This window comes from Gambusia affinis, linkage group LG04 (assembly GCF_019740435.1).
Source record: "Gambusia affinis linkage group LG04, SWU_Gaff_1.0, whole genome shotgun sequence".
In the NCBI taxonomy this organism is placed as follows: domain Eukaryota; kingdom Metazoa; phylum Chordata; class Actinopteri; order Cyprinodontiformes; family Poeciliidae; genus Gambusia; species Gambusia affinis.
Window position 1 is genome coordinate 12920823 of NC_057871.1, and position 17657 is coordinate 12938479.

At 37.6% G+C, this 17657-nt stretch overlaps 1 protein-coding gene across 1 annotated transcript in view; it reads left to right on the forward strand.

Annotated features, from left to right (window-relative positions):
- LOC122830229 (myosin-9-like) overlaps positions 1-16671 on the forward strand; it is a 35816-nt gene extending 19145 nt beyond the window's left edge. Inside the window, exons 18-43 of the mRNA XM_044115418.1 lie at positions 239-423; positions 518-639; positions 1379-1448; positions 1531-1691; positions 1790-1898; positions 3167-3298; positions 3386-3592; positions 4408-4545; positions 4643-4766; positions 5720-5891; positions 5973-6185; positions 6847-6991; positions 7083-7289; positions 8247-8351; positions 8658-8810; positions 9371-9619; positions 10045-10257; positions 10335-10547; positions 11521-11682; positions 11755-11883; positions 12984-13072; positions 14016-14139; positions 14350-14558; positions 14636-14744; positions 15161-15333; positions 15919-16671. Of these exons, the coding sequence (XP_043971353.1) occupies positions 239-423; positions 518-639; positions 1379-1448; positions 1531-1691; positions 1790-1898; positions 3167-3298; positions 3386-3592; positions 4408-4545; positions 4643-4766; positions 5720-5891; positions 5973-6185; positions 6847-6991; positions 7083-7289; positions 8247-8351; positions 8658-8810; positions 9371-9619; positions 10045-10257; positions 10335-10547; positions 11521-11682; positions 11755-11883; positions 12984-13072; positions 14016-14139; positions 14350-14558; positions 14636-14744; positions 15161-15333; positions 15919-16024 (4019 nt within the window). The 3' untranslated portion in view covers positions 16025-16671. The remainder of the gene's footprint in view (positions 1-238; positions 424-517; positions 640-1378; positions 1449-1530; positions 1692-1789; positions 1899-3166; positions 3299-3385; positions 3593-4407; positions 4546-4642; positions 4767-5719; positions 5892-5972; positions 6186-6846; positions 6992-7082; positions 7290-8246; positions 8352-8657; positions 8811-9370; positions 9620-10044; positions 10258-10334; positions 10548-11520; positions 11683-11754; positions 11884-12983; positions 13073-14015; positions 14140-14349; positions 14559-14635; positions 14745-15160; positions 15334-15918) is intronic.
- Positions 16672-17657: the final 986 nt, after the last annotated feature.

Consider the following 17657-nt stretch of genomic DNA (forward strand, 5'->3'; position numbering starts at 1 on the left):
AATTGGTTACAACAACGTCACATACACTCGTTTGGGTAAAAAACCGTCAGTCAGTTACAGCACAGCGATTAGTGCTTTACACTAATCGCTGTGTGAAGCACACAAAAATGGCTAAATTTATCACTAACCACTTAAAAAATAAATAAATAAAAAAGGTGTTTTATTCCTTAATGTGTAAGGAAGAAAAAGTGAAACTTTGCATTTATTTATATTTTTGCATGTCCTTGTGATTTCCCAGTGGACCGCATCGTTGGCCTGGATAAGGTTGCAGGAATGTCCGACTCGGGACCCTTTAAGACCCGTAAAGGCATGTTCCGCACGGTCGGCCAGCTGTACAAGGAGCAGCTGGGGAACCTCATGACCACGCTCAGGAACACCAACCCCAACTTTGTGCGCTGCATCATCCCTAACCACGAGAAGAAGGTACGACGTTGCTGCCTTTGCAGTTTTCCATGTGTTGCACAATTATGCACAAATCCAAGTCCAGTTGTGATTTGTGATTTTCATATTTTGTCAGGCTGGTAAACTGGACGCTCACCTGGTTCTGGATCAGCTGAGTTGTAACGGAGTCTTGGAGGGAATTCGTATCTGCAGACAGGGCTTCCCCAACCGGATCGTCTTCCAGGAGTTCAGACAGAGGTGATGCTTTGTAAATTTACTTTAATATTTTGACTTATTTATCACTCCATGTTAAATTAGACATGTTTATTGTTTTGGGGTATAAACAGGGTTAGGTTGTGAATGTCAGCTTAATTATAAAATAAGTTGGGTTTTTTTTTTCATACTATATCTGATTTTAATATATTTTTTTTCTTGCATGTTTTGCCTCCTTAAACACATTTGCAAACAAAATATTTTCAAAAAAGTGACTTGTTTCAATCACGCCTTCTGTGACTAGGTAACCAAAGAGTGAGACGGTTGCTAGGCAACCAAAGAGTGAGTGACTGAATTGATTCCACCAACCATACTTGGCTAGCTGAGAGATGTTGAAATTATTAAATATTGATCACATGTCTATTTTGATACATATTGATTTATTGTCCAGCCTTCTATTCTTGTAATATTATGACTTTATTGTAATTAAAAACTAAAAAAATCTTAGCTTTGTCCTAATATTCTGCCGTAGAGGTGACCTGAATGCAAAATAAAAACAGAAGCGTGTCAAACAAAATGGCAGCTCTGGCCACACTGAAATCACTCTGAACTATGGAAACCCAGGGAGTGCAATGGTGGGAAAAAAAATTAAAAATCCAGATTTTCCAAAAATGTAATCTTCAAAACCCCCAGAATTTGACTAATTGATCAAATGTGCTGGTATTTATCAAAATGCACATCTGAAATGGCTTCCTTGAAGATTCTGGTTATTTTTGTGTTTCAGGTATGAAATCCTGACTCCAAACGCCATCCCAAAGGGGTTCATGGACGGAAAGCAAGCCTGTGTGCTCATGGTAACGTTTTCAGCTTCAGATGTCAGCGGTTTATTAAAATGTCATCTGTTAGCTCATGCTCCCTGCATCCTGATTCAAACAGGTTAAAGCCTTGGAGCTGGACCCTAATCTGTTCCGAATCGGCCAAAGTAAAGTGTTCTTCCGAGCTGGAGTCTTGGCCCACCTGGAGGAGGAGAGAGACATGAAGATCACTGATGTGATCATGAGTTTCCAGGCCTGGTGCAGAGGATATGTAGCCCGAAAGTAAGAAAACATTGATATTTAAACTGTAACCCTTTGCACACTTCTGCTTTCTAAGGTTCTACTGAACAATAACTTCATGTTTCTGTTTATAATCCCAGAGCCTTCGCTAAGCGACAGCAGCAGCTGACTGCCATGAAAGTCATCCAGCGAAACTGTGCGGCTTACCTCAAACTCAGGAACTGGCAGTGGTGGAGGCTTTTCACCAAGGTGAGATCGATGGAAACGGTTAAGTACCGTCAAATATAATTCAACCAGCACATCACCAAACATCTGGATCATTAAAGAAATCTGGACCGCAGCTCCCACTTTATGGCAGTTTTTAAAACTTTTCAAATTGTGCATCAAACGTCCAAAATAAGCAGCAAATTTTGCTGGACGACGACTTGTCCCAGAAATTATTGCGATAAACGATGATGCTGGTTTTGAGACCTTCTTCCAAGTAGAATAACGCAAGTTTGTTTTCTCAAAGATCAACAAACTCTTATTTTGAATGGTTAAAATATCTTGCAGTTCCAGTGTTGATGATTGTTTTAGAAAATTAAACCCAACCACAAAAAACAATAAATTAAATGGAGACGAAAGCTTTACACAACTGAAACCATAAATGAAATTGATTATAAAGCAATTTAGTTTTTACTAGTCAGAAAAATGTTGGAGCCACAATGAGGCTTAAAGGTCCAAGATATTTTATTTTTAGCTAAAATCACTTGGTGAAAATAACTTTTAGCATTGGAGGGGTTTCCAAACTTTTTGTAACATGGGCCATAAATATCAAGTTGAATCTGCTCTAAAAATTGTGACCATTTTTCTTTATGATTATGACTGCAAAAACTCATTTTCTTCCTGCTAAATAAACGATAAACTCAGCTCACAATATTTTAATGAAATAACCAAAGCAATCAGATTTTTGTAAATTGTAGAATTTAAACAAAGGGTCTTGTAGATTTGCCAAATTTAAAAGAAAACAAAACATGTCCTACATTTTCCAGATCGTATTTTACTAAATCAGTTTTTGTCTTTTCAGCAACAAGAAACTGATTTAGTTTTATTTCTTCGTCTGAATTTTAGTAAAAGTCACTGAATGTTTTTGGTAGCTATTAAATAATTATATTAAACTGAAGACAAAAACATGGATGAATACTTGCACCTTACATTTTATTATATTTTTTAACAGCCTGCCATCAGTGGAAAAACATCAAATTTAGACTATCCTTGAATAGTAATCAAGGAACACCAAAAATTGGTCTGAGGACTGCAAATGGCCCCCGAGCCGTATTTTGGACACCCCTGACTTGGATGTTTATTTTAGGAAGATGGCAAAATGAGAAATGGATACAGTTCACTTTGCTCTGAACAAGCTTGTTAGGATCAGGACTTGGGGGTTAAAAATCTAGACATTTAAATTAATTAATTTTAATTTAAACACTGTATTGCGTAAACTACCAATTTTTAAAGTTTAAAATTTTCCTCTCCAGGTGAAGCCTCTGCTGCAAGTGTCTCGGCAGGAGGAGGAGATGCTGGCTAAGGAAGAAGAGCTGCTCAAGGTGAAGGAGAAACAAATCCAAGTTGAGGAGCAGCTCAAAGAATTCGAGGCGAAGCAGCAACAGGTGAGTCTTTGCAATAGATTGAAGTTCATTTTTAATTCAGAAGAGCTTGTGAGCCTTTAACCGTCTGTCTGACTTGGCTCTGTGCAGCTGAATGCAGAGAAGCAGGCCCTGCAGGAGCAGCTGCACGCAGAGACGGAGCTGTGCGCCGAGGCTGAAGAGATGAGAGCCCGTCTGGCCACCAGGAAGCAGGAGCTGGAGGAGATCCTGCATGACATGGAGTCCCGGCTGGAGGAAGAGGAGGAGAAGGTCACGCAGATGCAAACGGAGAAGAAAAAGATGCAGCAGAACATCACGGTCAGTCGACTGTGGGATGCATGCTACCCCTTTATGTGTATGGCTGCAATTAATAGTTATTTTGGTTATTCTGAGAATCAATTCTAGTCTTTATGCAATATTACATTAAACGACACAAATAATTGAGTTCCTTTATAAAATAAAAACATTGTATTTCCTATAGTATAAACTCGATCATTTGTAGCAAAAGATGCATCTACAGCTAAAAAATATTTCTAACATCAACTTGTGAAAATCTGATTTATTTATTTTGGATCAACTGATCGATAATTGGATAGAAAAAGGTGCATAACCAAAGATTATTATTTTATTTTATTTTATTTTTTACAGAATTTGAACCAGGTGAAGCTAAAACTAAACCACGTAAAGTTCTGAATATAAGATATTTACAAAGGATGTTTTTTATTGAATCCAAAATAAACACATTTGTACAACACTTGACTTAAATATTCATCTAAATTGACTATAATTTCATCAGGATTAATTGTTTCAGCATTGCATTTTTTTACTTCACCAATTAGTGCATATAAAACTAACAGAGATATTAGATATTATCTACAAAATGACAAATAACCAGTTGAATAAGGGAACGGACAACAAAAAAGGAGGTAAACGCTAAAATGGATTTTGAACAGACAAAAAAACAACATAAAGTGGCGTCACAAATGAAATGATTGTTTAGCATACTTTTTCTCAATTTTGGAAGCTTTCTCATTTTTATTTTTCCTTATGTCTGAAATTTCTTGTTTTAATTAAAGTATATTGACTATTTGTGTATTTAAGCATTAACCTTACTGCTGGTTTTGATCGTCCAGGAGCTGGAGCAGCAGCTGGATGAGGAGGAGGCAGCTAGGCAGAAGCTTCAGATGGAGAAAGTCACCACAGACGCCAAACTGAAGAAAATGGAGGAAGACATCATTCTGCTGGACGACCAGAACAGCAAGCTCAACAAGGTCTCCGACTAAACATCTCCTTCCATGTGAACATGGCGGTTAAAATTATTTCTTTAATCACAGAATAATGGAAACCTCTTTTTACTTGTAACTTCAGGAAAAGAAACTGCTTGAGGAGAGGATCTCTGAGTTTACCATCAATCTGGCTGAGGAGGAGGAGAAGTCAAAAAGCTTGCAGAAGCTCAAGAATAAACACGAAACCATGATCACTGATTTAGAAGGCAAGTGTTGGGGTGCAAACCATTAATTGATTTGATTGTCGAATAATGGTTTATTAGATTAAAATTAGTTCCAATATGTTATCTAATAAAGTCCCATTAGACCTTCTTCTAGTGTTGTAGTTTGGTTGCCATCCAGCAGAGGGTGCCACTGCTCATACTTAAGCGGAGCTAACTGAGACGGGGCGAAAAAAATGGCGGCTTAATCAGAACGGGGAAGGGAAACAGTCCAAACAAAAACCGTTGTAGGGCGTAAAATGCACTTTTTGAGATTTATTTTATTTATTAAGTATAAACACTCGACAAGCTCCTTAAGTTGTTACTTTATTAGCGCTCTTTTAGCCGAACGCTACACGACGGGGCAGCGTCAACTTCTCAACCAAATATTACTGACATGAAGTCGAAAAAGCTGCTGGAATTAGGCAGAAAAATTTCAGCATGATGGGGGAGCGGAGGGGGGACATGATGCCAATAAGTTGAGGTCGATTTCGAAGATTGTTGAGTTAAAACGCTAAATGGAGCAAAGTTTAATATTCTTCAAGAACAAAAACAGACAGTATTCTGTGTGAACTGCTCACTGTTCATGAACAATTAATAAACAATTTTTTCCATCTTTAGCTTTTCTCATCAACCCAAGAGTTACCTATTTTTGTTCTAGTTTTTATGTCCAAGTTTAATAATGCAAATACCACACATTTCTCTGTTCAGCCAGTATTTAGTACAGCTGACTCAAAATTATGCAACAACTTATTTTTTAAATTTGGCATATGATTAAGTTAGCTCTTCGTGATATAGAATGACTTTGATCTCTTGATTTGAAACTCTTGGCCACTTGTCAATTAATCATGATTTGATTAAGATCAATCAACTTTCAAATTAACTAAACTTTCTAGTTTGAGATTTTTGAATTGTTGCTTTATGTTTTCAGTCACGTTTTGTCTTTTAATGATGTTCAGATCGTTTGAGGAAAGAGGAGAAAATGCGCCAGGAGCTGGAGAAAAACCGGCGTAAGCTTGAGGGTGACTCCACCGAGCTCCATGACCACATCGCAGACTTGCAGGCCCAGATCGCCGAGCTCCGGGCTCAGCTGGCGAAGAAAGAAGAGGAACTCCTGGCTGCGTTAGCCAGGTTGGACCCTAAACTTTCACTGTAGCAAACTGTAAATCTGCAGCTTTTTAAATGAACCCTGCTTTGTTGTTGCAACACCAGAATCGAGGAGGAGGCTGCGGCGAAGAACACGGCCCAGAAGAAGATCAGGGAACTGGAGGCGCAGCTCTCCGAGCTGCAGGAGGACCTGGAGCTGGAGCGGCAGGCCCGATCCAAGGCCGAGAAACAGCGCCGGGATCTGGGAGAGGAGCTGGAGGCGCTGAAGACAGAGCTGGAGGACACGCTGGACACCACAGCTGTTCACGTGGAGCTCAGGTATTCGGACAGTGCGTACACAAGCATGATTGATGGCGCTAAGGCTTAGTTCTGATTAGTTTTTTCAGACTGATCTTTGGATTTCTGTAGTAACCACCAGGGGAAGAAAGAGGAGCTTAACATCATTGAGATTTGTCTCATACCATGCCGTCAGGAAATAGTGATGGTTTTTAACATGACAATAAAAAAATAAAAAAAAACTTGCAACATTTTTGCAATTGTGGAAATTCCCATAAAATCAAAAGACCCCTCCACACAAAATATACATATATATTTTTCAAGCTAATCCATAATTGTCAGTTCATTGCCAATTTTTTGCAAAACTAGTCAAAATCATTGGATTTAAGTAACTAACTCCCTCCTGCAGGTGGCAGTATTTGATACACATGTACAGTTGTATATAAGTGTAAATATTGCAAAATTTCATAACTGGCATCACAAAATCAGCATTTTTTGATTGTAAAAATATCAGATGCAAACATAAAATCTTGGCAGGGCTGATCGATGTGAAATGATATTCCATATTTAATTTTGAGAAGTGCTTATAGATAGTTTAGACATTTTTTGAGTTTTAAATATACAATATACATTTTGGTACACCTGGTCATTTGAGAACATTTATCTTGATCCAAATTGAAAATGAGCTTGACCCCTGCTTCAGGGCCAAGCGTGAGAGTGAAGTCACTCAGCTGAAGAAGACTCTGGAGGACGAAGCAAAGACTCACGAGCAGCAGATGGCCGACATGAGGCAAAAACACAACCAGGCGTTTGAAGAGCTTAACGAACAACTGGACCAGGCCAAGAAGGTAAGAATCACAGCGGCGCGAGGAGCAAAGCTGCCACCAAACATTTTAAAAACAGACCTCAGTAACCTGAGTAGCCTCTTTCCTGCTGCAGAACAAGATGTCGATGGAGAAAGCCAAGCAGGCCCTGGAGAGCGAGTGGAACGAGCTGCAGATCGAGCTGAAGAATCTGACCCAAAGCAAAGGCGACTCTGAACACCGACGCAAGAAGGCCGAGGCGCAGGTCCAGGAGCTGCAGATCAAATTTGGAGAAAGTGAGCGACAGAGGCAGGACCTCGCCGACAAGATGACCAAGATGCAGGTATGAGTTGAGATGGATCCATTAAAAGAACGAGATATTTACTATAAGTAGGTTAAACCAAAAGTTCTCAAACTTGCATGCAAACACACAAACAATGCTGCAAAATTTGTAAAGAACATAAAACTTTACCTCCCCTCACTTTTATTCCTTATTCAATAATTATTACATTCATTTAGCATAAATGCTGCATCATACCTTCTATTTTAGTTGGTAATGAGTTCTGTGGTGGAAAATATTAAGTTATATATTAATTTTATGTTGAATATTGTCACGTTCCTAAAATAATGGCCTGTCTTTTCTTTTTTTTTTTTTTTGCCCAACCAAATTTTGGTAATAAAAAGGTTTTTTTCTATGTTATTTCTTTATTATTGTTATTATTATTGGGGGTTTTTTGTTTGTTTTTTTTTTTTTCAAAAATCACTTTTGGTTAAAAACAATAACTTGGACCATTATTCTATAATATATTACCAAATAAAATTTTCCACTTCAGAAATTTTCCACCACAATCCCCTCTCTTATTCCTCTAAGAGAATATGCAATATTTCATATTAATCCTATCAATTTTTATTTAATCTGAAATTGTTTCTTTCTTTTTTTTTCTTTTTTTTTGCAGCAGTGACTTTTCCTTCTTTTTCTTGTCAAAGTTTTCCATTTCAAGCAAAGTTAGCTTCTGGAACAAAGCAACTTGATAAATTTCCCCTCTGGGACAATAAAGGCCATTTCTGTCTTTTATTGACATCTTCAATAAATTATTTTGACTTGTATTTTACAATAATAATTGAAAAGCACATTTAATTTTTTTTTTTAAATAATTCATGATTATAAAATTTACAGGATTCATTATTTTCTCATGTTCCCTCAACACTCTGGTCTCCAATTGAAAAACTCTTAGAATTAACTTAATATGCACTTCAAACATTCAGAAAAAGGGATTTTAACATTTTTAATTCCTTGCAGCACGAGCTGGACAACGTCAACGGGCTTCTGAGTGCAGCTGAGGGCAAAAACATCAAATCCAGCAAGGACCTTTCTACAGTGGAGTCTCAGCTGCAGGACGCTCAGGTACGGCTACTCGACTGCTGCTTGAGTTCCTGAAAACATGTTTCTAAGGTCTGACTTCACTTCTGAAAGAAGGCAACTCTTTTGTTGCTTAGCAGACAAACTTGGCAAACCTCAGCCTGGCGCTGATGGTACTGTTGGTATTATTTTAGTATTTTTCTTTTCTACCCTTGTTTTGAAATAGAAAATTTGTATTTATCTCCTCTGTCTAGAAGATTTAAAGTCAGCAGAATCCTCGTAAAAGGAACTCAAAGGTTTCACCCATCTTCAGTTTTCTGAACTTGTGGTCTTTAATTTTCTGAACTCCAGGAGCTTCTCCAAGAGGAAACTCGACAGAAACTCTCCCTCACCTCCCGCCTGAAGCAGATGGAGGAGGAGCAGCAGAACCTGCGGGAGATGCTGGAGGAAGAGGAGGAGAGCAAGAAGAACATTGAGAGGCAGGTTGCCTCTCTGCAGACCCAGGTTTGTCCACAGAGCCGCTCCATCGTGATCTTGATCAAAAGTACAGAAGATACAACGGCGTAAAAGGGCCATTGTAGAAAAACTCAGGATTCTGCAAAAAAAAGTTAAAATTTTTTGCTTTTATTTTTTTCAGTTGCTCTAATCCTCTTTCTGCATGGCATATTGCAGGTAGAAAAGTACATTTCTGCCAAAACGTTCATAAATGGAGATACATTTTACACAGTTTATAGAAAAAACTTAGAAATTTCTGGGCTCAGTCAAAAGGTTTTGACTTTTCAAGCTCAGAAAATGTCAGGGTTTTTCTTCTAGAAAATGTAAAATTTAGTCTAAAAAAATATTTTTTTTTTCCTTTTGGAACTCAGAAGGTTTTTTTATTTCTTTTTTTTAGAAACAAAATACTCTAGAAAATTTCTGAGATTATTCAGACGTTTTTGTTGCAGAATTTTGATTTAAAGTTTTTGAGCTCAAGTCAGAATTTTAAGTGTTTTCTTTTTCAGTGGCCCTAATCCTTTTCTGTACAACAGGCCTCAAACTTACCAACATTTCTTCTTATTCTTTAGCTGGCTGAGGTGAAGAAGAAGATGGAACATGAGGCCCTTTCGCTGGAGGGAGCTGAGGAAAGTCGCAAGAAGCTCCAGAGGGAGATGGACAGCATCGTTCAGCAGTTGGAGGAGAAGACGTCCTCCTACGACAAACTGGACAAGACAAAGACCCGACTGCAGCAGGAGCTGGACGATCTGCTGGTGGACCAGGACCATCTGAGGCAGATCGTCTCCAACCTGGAGAAGAAGCAGAAGAAGTTTGACCAGGTAACGTGTCGAGTGAGGCTTTAGGAGCAACATTTATGTTTGACTGGAAGGAGAAACCTCTTCAAGTAAACTTTACGAAAGGTAGAAAATGGATAAAGGCAGAAACTAAAACATTTAAGGAGTAGCTAACACTAAATAACATAGTTGGACAGTTTAACAGCAAAAAATGTTGGTTTGGAGCTTAGTTTCATTTTAAGAAAACCATATTTTACACAACATCCATAATGTAATTTAACACTCCACAGAACAGCTGGATTTGTACTGGGATTAAATCACACATAGACGTCAACGTTTGAGGATGTTTCTGAAAATGGTTGTACTGGATTTCATTTTGGGTGTCTGAGTAAAGGAGGGTGAATAAAAAGGGATGGACTCGCATTTTAAAAAATTATTTAAACATCCTCCCAATCCTTCTTGCTGTTCAGATGTTGGCAGAGGAGAAAGCCATCTCCACTCAGTACGCTGAGGAGCGCGACAAAGCCGAGGCTGAAGCCAGGGAGAAGGAGACGCGAGCGCTCAACCTGGCCCGCGAGCTCGACACCATGACGGCCATGAAGGACGAGCTGGACCGCGCGAACAAGCTGCTGAAAGCAGAGATGGACGACCTGGTCTCCTCCAAGGACGATGTCGGCAAGAACGTGAGTTCAGCCGGCTCCGCAGATTTCTGCAACTACGTTTCTCATCGAGGTCGGAGCTCACTGGCAACAATGTGCAGGTCCATGAGCTGGAGAAGTCGAAACGCGCCATGGAGCAGCAGCTGGAGGAGATGAAGCTTCAGCTGGAGGAGCTGGAGGATGAGCTGCAGCTCACAGAGGACGCTAAGCTGCGACTGGAGGTCAACATGCAGGCCATGAAGGCCCAGTTTGAACGAGACCTGCAGGGCAGAGACGAGCAGGGAGAGGAGAGGAGGAAACAACTTGTTAAACAGGTGCAACCATGAGATTTCAGCTCTAAACTTCTTTAAAATGTTGATAAAACTTCATACTTCAAGTCATATCTTTTTTTTATATATATATATATATATATATATTTCTCATTAGCCACTTGAATGTCAGGGTGACTCATTTTTCAAGATGGCTGCCATTTTTGAGCTCTTTAAATCAGTTATTGACGTAGAACGTTACCCATTTTCATGATTTGGATGAACTTTCCCGCATTAATTTTGACTTTGGTCATCCTATTCATACAACTTTACAGTAAATGACACATAGCAAAATCAGAAGTGGAAGGCTTTTCTGTTTGCGAGTCTCTCACCAGTCATCAACTGGGAGGATGTGACGCTGACTGAGAGACGGTCGTCTTAATGTTTAGTGGAAAAGTTTTGCATTTAGTGGTTCAGCACTTGATTCCACAAATTTTTCTGTTTAGCAATTTAGTATTAGCAGAGCTAAGAATCGATAACAAATTAGTGGTTATTCATCCACTGGTGGCAACTACTGCAATTTTTAGTGCAAACATATATTCTCAATTACTTCCATTGCGGCCATTTTGAAAAATGTTCACCAGAAAAGGAAAACGTAAGATTATGTGTATGTGCTTATCATTTGCCACCAAATACATTCCTCTAATTGGACATTTTAGTGGAAATCATAATTTAGAACCATGGCGGCCATCTTGAAAAATAAACAAATCAGCAAATATGTTTTTTATGTGCAACGTTATGAATATTGGCAAATTTAATCCAAAAATGAACTTCCCTTGACGACCATGGCGGCCATCTTGAATTTAATTTTTCAGGTCCTAATTTATGTCCAGTTTGGATCTCGTATCTACATGTGAAAGATTTTGATGAAATATTTGATAATCTGCTGCTGTGTGAGCTGAAACTGGGAACAAATGGTTGAATTATTCCTTTATTCTCTGTGGCTGCGTTTTGATTAAAACCTGTTTTGCTCTTCGAGGTGCGTGAGATGGAGTTGGAGCTGGAGGACGAACGCAAGCAGCGTTCCCAGGCTCTCTCCGCCAAGAAGAAACTGGAGCTGGACCTGGCGGAGCTGGAAGCTCAGATCGACCAGGCGAACAAAGGACGCGACGACGCTCTGAAGCAGCTGAAGAAGCTCCAGGTAGACGACGTAGAAATGTCTGAGCTGGAAATGGATAAATTGACGTTCTGTGATTGACATGGTTCTCTTTAGACCCAGGTGAAAGATCTGCTGAGGGAGTTGGAGGAACTCCGTTTGGCCAGAGACGAGGCCGTCAACGAGGCCAAAGAGACGGAGAGGAAGCTGAAGTCCATGGAGGCTGAAGCCCTGCGCTTCCAGGAGGTACGGGTCATAAACGACCATCTTTCCCTGGAAATTAAACTCAGTTTAACAAAGTATTCACACCCCTTGAGCTTTTTCACATTCTAGTCGGATTACAACCACAACCTTCAAGCAAGACAAGGTTTGGCAAGACATTAGCATTAATGTCTTGAAGACCAAAAATACTTTAACTGTTTTTTTGTTTATTATAATTATAATTTTTTATTTTATTTTTTTCATAAAAATGAAACATGACTTTCTAATATGTTTAGCTGCTTTTGAATCAAAACTTAACTGAATCCTCCTTTGGGAAATTTTTTTATGTTATTTTAAATAGATTTTTTATTGATTATGATTTTAGACTCTTAAAAGTTTTCTACATGTTTTAAAGTAAACAATGTCTTTTAAATATATAGAGACTGGCTAAGTTTATATATATTTTCCACAATAAGATGGTTTTTCAGAAACTACTCATTTAAAAAAATAAATCTGTATTTTGATTTTCTGGAATAAGTAAGTGAGCTTAATGTTTATAAACAGATTGCTTTAAACAAAGCTAAACTATCAAACCTTAATATACAAGATAAGAAGATGCAGTCTGTATTTTTTTGTTTTGTTTGCATTTTAAAAGATTATTTGACAAAATGGTTTATAGATGGTGCTTTAAACCATCAGCTAAGGCTGCATGATCAGAGAAATGTAACTTGTGATATAGTTGCTAGAAATTGCAATGCCACCAAAGATTTCATATGCTGAGCCGTCCTAATTTCATGCATCGTTTTCATCAATTTTCTGTCCAATCTAGTGGCAAAGTAAATTTTATTTCACCTAGACATTCACTTTACACAAAAATGCAAAGAAATTTGTTCCCATTTGATCCAATAACAGATATTTCATAAATAGGACAGTTGGCAAAAAAAAAAAGCTGTTTAAAGTTTCTTATGGATTAAATGAAAGTTTCTTAAACTTTGATACATTTTGAACTTTGCAGTCATGGTGGGAATATAAAAAAAAAAAACACTCTAATTTTGACATAATCCACTTCCACACTGCTGGTATTGGCAGCTGGTACAGCATGAAATATTTTCTCCTGAGGTCTTTTTGTGTTTGGCTTCCATCAGGAGCTGGCAACAGCTGACAGGCTGAAGAAGCAGCTTCAGACTGAGAGGGACGAACTCCAGGATGAGATCAACAGCTGCAACACAAAGAAGTAAGAGCACAGACACAGATCTTATTAAATTACTTTTATTTATTTTATTTTATTTTTTAACAACACATTCACAACAGGAAATGGATTTAGTCTGCATTAACAGAGGTCTGTGAAAACTATTTACGTTTACTTTTTGGAAAATATATAATTGTAGCAGTAGTTTTACCACACCAGACTTCTTACTTTTAGTTGAGTAATTTTATTATGAATTATTGGTACTTTTGATTAAAATTTGTTGGTCTTGAATGCACTGTGAGTAACTTCACAGAAAGAACACACGTTTTAACCAAAAATGTGCCAGTCATGCACCTACAGTTAGAGTGAGACCTCTTGTTTTTACACCAGCTTTGTATTTCTATCTACTGAGCCTTTGGCGCCATTTGGAGATCAACTGATAATTCAATAAACTGTATTTATTGTCATTAAAAGTTCTTTACCCTGTTGAAACGTACAACGTATTGGGTATTAGGCCCATACTAAGAAATGTAAATTTACAAGAACAAAGTCATGATATTATTAGAATAAACGTGTTTGTTGTAATATGACTTTATTCTCATAATACTGGCTTTATTCTATTAATTTTATTTTCTTGGCATGGCTCTAATACTCCATCGTGTAAACATTTGTAAACATTACCCACTGAAAGTATGACTTTCACATCTTTATATTGGAGAAATTAAATTTCAAAATGTCATCTGAATTATTTTGTAGTTCATTGAATTTTTCACTTTGCTATTTAAAATACCAATTATATATATATTTTTCATCCATTTGACATAATTAAAAAAATAATTTACTTAGTAGCCTTTTTACTAAATTTTTTTTTCATGAGTAATTTCTTGAAGGATTATTTTTACTCATGTAAAAATATGATGACGTGGTGCTACTCGTACAGTTTGGGGGTGATCTGCCCACGTGGTTAAAAATAATTTTCTCCTGGCAGTTCTTTGCTGACGGATGAGAAGAGGAGGCTGGAAGCTCGCATCACTCATCTGGAGGAGGAACTGGATGAAGAACATCTGAACACTGAGATGGTTAATGATCGTCTGAAGAGAACGACGGTGCAGGTAAAGATCACAAGATGGAGGAAAATCATTACTGCTGCTTTTGTATTTTAAATTTAAATCTTCTTTTGATTTTGTTTTCACACATTGGTGTGTGCACAACAAACATTGCAGACTAACAAAAAGCAAATTAAATAACCGGATAATGGTATTAAGAGCAATGGAAATGGAATAACCAAAAAGAATCAATATCCCGCATGTCTGTGACCTCAGGTTGATCAGCTGACCACAGAGCTGTCTTCGGAGCGCAGCAACTCCCAGCAGCTAGAGGGCGCTCGCTCCCAGCTCGACCGCCAGAACAAGGAGCTGAAACTGAAATTGCAGGAGCTTGAGGTCTCCATCAAGTCAAAGTACAAGTCCTCCATCACCTCACTGGAGGCCAGGATCGCTCAGCTGGAGGAGCAGCTGGATATAGAGTCAAAGTGAGTGGCTGTTGAACAACTTTTATTATTTTTATTTTTACACGTTTTGCTTCTTCATGGTAAATAACTTGTTTCAGGGAGCGTCAGCAGGCCTCCAGGCTGGTCAGGAGGACGGAGAAGAAACTCAAGGAGGTGGTGTTGCAGGTTGATGATGAACGACGTAACGCAGATCAATACAAAGACCAGGCAAGTTCTGTCAGTTTTCCTGTTCAAAATAAAATATGCATTTATTTAAACATTTTTTTGCAGCTTTATCTACACATCTGTTTCTTTAATTGCTGTTAATATGAATCATTTTCATTTTGGTCTTTAAAATGCAAAAATTTCCACGTTATATTGAAATGGTTATTTTGATTATTTACTGGAGTAGCCTTTTTATCAAATGCTTTTTTCCCCCTTTTACTAGAGTAAATGTATATTAAAATAGTATTACTCTTTCTTGATTAGTTTTTCTGTACTCTAGCCTCTTCTGGTTATCCCCCAGCAGAGTGAGAAATGTTTTTTTTTCTTCTTGTTTGTTTTTTTTTTATTATTATTCTATGGCGCTTTTCTAAACAGTGACACTTAAAACATAATTTCTTACCAACATTTCTTTTCTGTAGATGGACAAGACGAACAGCCGTATGCGTCAACTGAAGCGGCAGCTCGAGGAAACGGAGGAGGAGCTGACCAGGGCCAACGTTTTCCGCAGGAAGCTGCAGAGGGACCTGGACGATGCCACAGAGTCGGCTGACCTCATGAACCGCGAAGTCAGCACTCTGAAGAGCAAGCTCAGGTACGGCTGTTCCTCAGACATGGGGTCAAAGGGCATCTCTCTGATGGAATAGGTCTGACTTTAATATTTGGGAATGAAGCCTTTTCAAAAATAAATGTGAGGCGTTTGAACAAATCGCAGCACCCATAATTTGAATTTTATAAAACTTTGCGTTGTTTAATTGTCATCCCTAGATTTTTCACAAAAACAAGTTTTGTTAGACAATAAATTATCCCAGAAGGTGTTGCAATAAACGATAATATTGTTTTGAGACCATTTTCAAGTAATGTTATGGTAATGGCAGAATAATGCAAGAATACTTTCTTAAAGATCAATAAACTTTACATTTTAATAAATATTTAACACTGGAACTGGAGGATATTTTAAATAAATAAAATAAATTGTGAAGTCTCTGTAAACTCATTGTCCTTCATAAAATGCTTAGTTGAGACCAAAAGCACCAGACTGAAGATTTTTGTCATCCGGTTTTTGGCAATAAATCATGCAAATGAAAATGACTGATCTTGTTTTAATTTGTCATGCCACATTAGTCTGCTACTGTGGTATGTTTCTGCGGCTCGTTTAGCCTGTTAATTTTCTTTGCAGACGTGGAGATTTGCCCTTCAACACGCGGCTCGGTTTGACTCGCACCACTCACGACATAGACGACGATGTGGAAGTGTCCGAAGTCACCGAGCCTTCAGCCGAGTGAGCGGAGCCGGACAGCCAACAGGGAAACAAAGCGATGAAATGTTAGCCTTACATTTACCTTTTTACATGCAACTGGCCAAAATATCTCTAAAATATGCAGTATAATCTTAATGAAAAGCTTCAGATACTTTTCCTGCCTATTTTTCTACGTAAAGTTTATATTGTATTGTTAAAACATCGTTTTTGTAAGATGTCACCACAATTTCTCAAAATTTTTTGAACTTTATTTTCTGGATTTATAATATTTATATCCACTCCAAATTTCTACCTGTACTGTAGGTTTCTCCTCAGTCTGTTATAAAAATGACACAATAACAAATGCACATGATTGGAAAATGTTCAAGTTTTCATTAATTAATTAATTATTGACACATTTTGTATTGTCATCTGTTTGGATGCTGTAATGTCCAGCTGTGTTGCTTATTAGTTACAGGTGATGGGTTGTTTTATTGCTTCACTGTATTTTCAAAATAACAGCCTGCATTCTGCCAGTACTTTTGTCTTCTAATTCAAACATTGTGATTTGTGTAATCACCGCCCACTGAATTTTCAGATGGGTTATTAATTTCCATGTTACTGATCCCATAGTTGTAAGGCTAATCTGTTTTTATGAACTGCCTTAATGCAATAAAGTAAGGTATGCATTCATATCTTTGTCTCTTTTGTTCATTAGTCTTATATTTAAAAATGTATTTGTAGCATTCAGTATGGACTCCTACAAATTTAACTTAGAATGACCTTCTCATGAATTTCTCGGTTTGTTTTTGTTTTTAGGGAGATCTGATTTCTGGCCAAGGTTTGGGTATCTGTTCAAATATTTTTCTTAAATTTACTGAGACTAAATAAAACGCTACAATAAAATGCCACAAATTGGCTTTGCTGGCTAAATATGAGATAATTCTTTTGTTTTTTTTCTTTTTTATTAAAACGTTGTTGATGCAGGTTATTTTCAAATGCTTATTACTGTCCAAAACTCATCAGAATTGCAGATTTATCACTTGTTCATTTTGTAATTGGCATAGCTGGGTACCCAGAAAGTGACACACTACAGGAACACTAAACATATTTTCATTCAAGTAAAAAGCTGTTCAAGAAATTACTAAAGAATGGAGTATTTAGTAAAAATATGAGGGTGAACTGATCAGAGCTTCTATTTAGAAATTATGGAATTGGACAAAAATCTCAAATGTGCAAATTCTGGTATGTAAAATAGTAAAATATTGCAAATAACACAATTTGATAAACAGTTCAGGCATAAACGGTTTTCCACTTCCAATTACCATTATGGCTGTTTACTGTATAGTCACTTGACCTCCTACTGTCCCAATGGATTCAACAGAAAAAGACAAATAAAAGGTCTCACTTTAAGATGAGGTGTGGGTTTGTGTCTGCATTTTTGACTAAAATATGTTCTTGAGTAAAGTTAGACTGTCGCATTTAATCATCTGCTTGTAGGTATGGTTATTAAATGCAACAGTGCAAATGTTTAGTTTTCCCCATTAGTGTCTGCTGCATTAATAACTGAACATCAAACTGTGGTGATATACAAGTTTGCTGTATGGAGCTTGTAGTGTGAAATGTGTTTATCTGCAATCGGTGCTGTTCGCAAAGCAAATTGGGTATCCAGAGCTTTA